The following is a 5513-nucleotide window of genomic DNA, read 5'->3' as shown; positions in this document are numbered from 1 at the left end:
ATCATCAAAATTAAACGAAATAAACATTTGAAATATATGAGTTTGTATGTAATGTATGAATATAATATACAAGTTTCACTTTTTAAATGGAATTACTGAAATCAATCTACTTTTTCATGATATTCTAATTTTATGACCAGCACCTGTATATCCATTACTCCCACAAAGTCTTCTGGCATGTCTTCATATGCAACAAAGGCTTCTTCCAGTTTTCACTAGTGAACAACCAGACAGTAGCAGCATTCTTGGTTTGTCAGCACTCTTTTAGTGGCCGGCTGGAGCACAGAGCATATCATGAACACAGGACAGCAACTCCGCCCCACAATCACCCACTTCGGAAATTATTGACTGAAACACTAAAAACAAGTTGGTTAAGTTTTAGGTCAGAAAAAATGGGTCCCTGGAATGTTGTGTGAATGTGTTTGATTAAATGACATTCATGAAATGATTTCAGTTCACCTTTAAAAAACATCCCCCACAAGCTTGCCCCTAGATTCATTGGTCCCTTTGAAATAGACAGGATCATCAACCCTTCATCTGCGTGTCTCAAACTCCTGACCTCCCCATGTTTCATGTCTTACAGATCAAACCTGTGACATCCAGCACTTTGTGCTTGCTGCCTGCCTCCTCTCCAGCCACCCAGATCATCAACAACCACCCTGCCTACACTGCGAGGCGCATGTTGGACATCAGTTGTAGATGTCCTGGTCTACAGCTTTTGGTGAATTGGGAAGGTTACTGCACCAAAAGCAATCATAGGTACCTCTCTCTTATTTTATACCCCAACCTCATCTCCTCCATTTTTAGGAGGTATTCAGAAAACAGTTTGAATTTGCCAGTCATGTCAAAATTTGCCATTGTGGGGAAAGCACTGTCAAGATTCCGGGTCAGTTTGTGGTTGTCTGTATTTTCATATATATATATATAAAATGAAAGCATCACTTTTTGCATTCAGTTTCTCCTGGGGTCTTTTCAGTATTCAATACTCAGAACTCTGGTAAATTAACCTAACTAAACATGAGTTAATCTGATTAGCTGTGATGACTTAAAGAGATATGATGCAATAACTCTGTTTGTATCACTGACTTCACTGTACTGTATAGCTTTCTTTAATGACTAATAGAGTAAGGAAAAGATTTTGTTCCACTGTCTATTTAAACTTTTTGTTTTCAGTTCATGCAGAAAGATGAACAAAGAGTTCACTTACACAGTATACAGATGGAGAACATAATTGGATGTCAAATAATGAAAAAGGTAATTTACAAATTTATTGAAACAAGGTTTCTGCTTTAAAGGCTTGAATAAACAATGAAATAAACGGATAATATGTATAAATAGTTTGAGCTTTTATGCAGTAAAATAGAAGTTAAACATTTATGTATGAGACATAAAAAAACAATAATAGACTAGCGTTCCTTGAAGGAATGCATATTACTTACTACCATTTATTCCAGTTTTAGACTAAGCTCTTTTTTAGATGAGAGGGGACAGAATTGTTGCTGTTTTGGTCAAATCTTGAAAATAATGATATGTGCTATCTCGTGCAATAATGTGAAATGTCACACCCAAAGTGTGTGTTGGAAATGACTCTCTGCCACTACCACATCAATCTTTAGTGTACTACTTGTAAAACATACTGAGCTATAGACATTTTGTGTTGGGTAATATCGATTAGCCCTAGCAACCATCTTGAATTTAATTGACAATAAAAATTAATCAGTTGTAGATGCATGATGTATATTTACTTTCTGAAAGCTTCAATAAATCCATCCAGTGGTTTATAAGATGTTTTGCTAACATACAGACTCAACAGTTAATGCTAAAGTTTTAGGCAAAGATCTCATTCAATGAGTAACATTTGGAGTATGTGTTGTGAACGACTCTCAGCTACAAATACAGTAAATTTCACCACCATATTAGTGAAATTCACTTAGTCATACCCGTTTTTGTGTTTTCTAAGGTCAGTTGAATGTAGTGGCCATTTTGTATTTGGTAGGCTTTAAAAGTTAGGTTAAGTTATATGTACATCCAATGACTATTTCCTAAAACTTTCATTAAAATCTGTTCAGTGATTAATGAGATATTTTACAAAAAGACAGACAAATAGTTAATGGAAAAATTGTAAACAAACATCTGGTGCATCTGTTTGCACTCACAATATGTGTTAAGGATCAGTCTAAGCTACTAACACACCAAAGTTTATATCTGTAATATTTATTGATTTATAGATATTTTGTGCTTTTCAATATCAGTTGGTTGTGGTGGCCATCTTGGCTCCAAAAGTTATTCCTTGTAGAGCTACAGCTAATGGCTACCTTCCAAAAGTTTAATAAAAATTGTCCATTGGTTCATGAGGTATTTTGGTAACAGTTAGCACACACACTCATCTAACTATACTTTTTGACGGCAGGTGATTTATAAAAAATCATTAGGAATAAAAATAAATCAATAAACAATGGAAGTAAAGAGTAAAAAATTCAGATATTATTGAATGATTTTAGTTTTAAAGGCAGCAAGAAGAAGCTGAGCTTTTTTATGTATGAGAAACCTAAAAAATTAAGAAAACAAAAGTGAAAGAAAATCTTTCAAATGTATCCAAACAAATACATTATTCACCAGCATTATTTAATCAAGTTCACAAATTCAGATTTTAATTTTTTATTGGTCTTACCCTTGGCCCATGACAGTCGCAAAGTCACCAGCAGAAAAAGGGCCATGGTGGCCCCTTGTTTCCACTTCATGGCCAATGTTCAAGACGGAGATCAGCTCTGCCAATGTGCCTGCAGATCAACTCAGACACTGATACAAGACTTTTCTCTCATCATACATGTTGCCAGTTTATTAGTATCTCATAAACACATAAAATCTCTCAGGCATGTGGCAAATCTCATCGGATTGTGTTGTGGTTGGCTGGAAGGAAAGGAAGTTCGGATGTAAGTGCCTATTAGGGCAAATTTATGACTCAGCATTTTTAAGAAGTTCAAGTTCAAAGGTATAAAAGTGAACGTACTGCACAGCTATGGAAAAAGTGTGTGTGAGTCATAAATGCATTTTATCAGACAGATATCACAGTGAGACGTGCAGTTATATGAGAGACACAGAGTCCACAGAGACAGGGGCACTCAGCCATCTATGTTTCAATGAATACATTAGCAAGAGAAGATTACATGTATTGACAGCCATGTTTCATTTGATTAGTTGTCCAAAATATCCCCATCACTGGTACAAGAGAGTAAAAGAGGTACTCCAGTGACAGATTTAAAAATGAGTTTGACTTCTCAGTCAGCAGGTAGCACAAGCCACACACACCGATAAGAGCTCCTTCTGTCACCTGATGTTCCCTGTGAGATTACTGATTACTGTTCCAGCTGGAAACATGTGACTAGTGGTGAAAACTGTGGTAGTTTGGTAATATTTCAGATGAATCAGCAGAAGTTTGTCAATACAAAACTGCTGGAGCATCAAAAGATGTAACATGTGAGCAATGACACTAAACTGAGTGACTTTTTGAAGTTCTGCATGCCTATGTCATTTGTTATCACCCACAAGTGAAGGCAAAAGGGCGATAACAGTTTTGCCCATGTCTGTGCATGTGTTTGTTTGTTGTTTGTCTGCGAAATATTTGATGAAGTACTAGATGGATTTGGATGAAACTCAGAAAGGAATCAATGGATACATCTACACCCAATTCATTTTTGGAATCAATCCCACTGAAGAGTAAATTTAGCCAACACAAAAGTTGCTGCAACTCAGTCAATTTTACAGATATTTAGATAGAATTTGGTGCAGCAGTGGCTGAGACTCCTTCTCAAGTTATAACTGATCACTGATCCTGTAAGGTCCGTTTCTAAAACAGCCACATGAACCATTGGGTGGCCCAATAGCTTAATGCCACCCCCCACCCCATAAATAAGGGGGCAAGGGTTTAAAATCTGTTCTAAAATGAGAATAAATAAATGAGACGCCATATTGACCAAACACCGATCTGAACAGAAACCCCATCCGGATCTGACATTTCTCTGCAAATTAACTGTACAATATTGATTCCTGTTGCAAGCAAAACCTTAAAAAAGTTGCAGAATTTCCCTGAGCAAAGCTCCTAGCAGTCTGTAGTTTGTCTTTTAAAGAACTTCTAGTTCAGGTGAGTTTTCAAACAGATGCTCTCTGTAGTATAATTCTCTGGAGTAAAATAAATTAGGCTAAAATCAGTCTTACACTGTTGTATGTCATTTTTTTTCAGTCACAATGAAAGGAATCTAAGGAAATAGACGTCATGTTGATGTGTTCAGTAAGGACTTTTTCTTTGATTTATAATGCTGCTGGTTCCCGCATTATCTCACTTTTAAACGTAAAACAAGTTAAATACTGTTAACCACAGTAAAAACCTTTGAGATCAACTTTTTCCCTATATTACTATACATGTGCAGAAACTATGCAGGGCTGTGCAAAAGTTTTAAACCATCTCTAATTTACTTAACCTTTGCTTTCAACAAGTCAACCCTCACTGTAATCTTAGTCTTGATACCGGGCCATCACAGCATATTGTGCTGTCCCTTACAGAAAAAGCACAAGAACATCACATGTGAAAACATGTCCAATTCACATGTGACGTGTGAAACACATGTTTTGCATAACTTAACCATTATTCCCAGAGACTTCTACAAATACCTTTAGCCAAGGCATTATGTCAAGGCAAAAATGGACTAACTGAAGTTCTCACGGGACTGGTATTTACTTGAAAAAACAATTCTTAATTGTCAAACAATTGGATTGTCTCAAAATTAAAAGGCCAGTAATGTGAACCAGGATGATGTATGTATTTAAATATAAATAGGTTACTTTTTTCATGTAAATACTGTAATTTATATACAGGCCTCCTGATTTTATTTATCTGTACTGGTGCTGTTTAAGTATTGTTCTGTTGTTATTGTTCTTTTTTTGTATAAATAATCAAAATTTTATATAAACATAGTATTTAAAAAAAGATTCTTATTACTGCACAGAGTCTCCAGGGTTACAGGAAGCTCATATCTCTGTTTATAAACTACTCTATTGCTTATTGCTAGACTACAGAAAAACACAAATCCGCATTTAATGCAGCTGATGAAGGAAAAAAGGATGTGATGAGCATTGGTCTGCATGGTGGGGGATCTGTGATGTCAAACTTTAATTTAATGTTTCACTCTTAGTCATTTCCACAACAAAAGTTATCAAAACTTTCCTCTTAATTTTTAGTGATAGTATACTCACCTCTAAAATAAAACCGTGTTTAAATGGCTCTTCATAGTCCATTTAACAAAGGGTGAAACAGTGAGTTTTCTTCTTTTTGTTAAATAAAATTCAGTACTTCCAGTGTCAAGGCGACAACTGCAAAGGTTCTGTCACTGTTAGTCTTTAGCCTTGATCACTCGACCTCAGGGACTAGTGGGAATATACAGTTGTAAAAGTTCGAAAATGTATAAAGGTGTATTCAGAGCCTTAAAAGTCCACAGCCAAACCTTGAACACCTGAAT

The 5513-nt window shown here is 35.7% G+C and overlaps 1 protein-coding gene across 1 annotated transcript in view; it reads right to left on the bottom strand.

Annotated features, from left to right (window-relative positions):
* Positions 1-2787, bottom strand: part of alp3 (alkaline phosphatase 3) — a 27088-nt gene extending 24301 nt beyond the window's left edge. Inside the window, exon 1 of the mRNA XM_017436966.3 lies at positions 2672-2787. Within this exon, the coding sequence (XP_017292455.1) occupies positions 2672-2741 (70 nt within the window). The 5' untranslated portion in view covers positions 2742-2787. The remainder of the gene's footprint in view (positions 1-2671) is intronic.
* Positions 2788-5513: the final 2726 nt, after the last annotated feature.

The sequence above is a fragment of the Kryptolebias marmoratus genome, linkage group LG2 (assembly GCF_001649575.2).
Source record: "Kryptolebias marmoratus isolate JLee-2015 linkage group LG2, ASM164957v2, whole genome shotgun sequence".
Lineage (NCBI taxonomy): Eukaryota > Metazoa > Chordata > Actinopteri > Cyprinodontiformes > Rivulidae > Kryptolebias > Kryptolebias marmoratus.
Note: the sequence above shows the minus strand (reverse complement) of the source record. Positions and strands in the feature narration are given on the sequence as shown.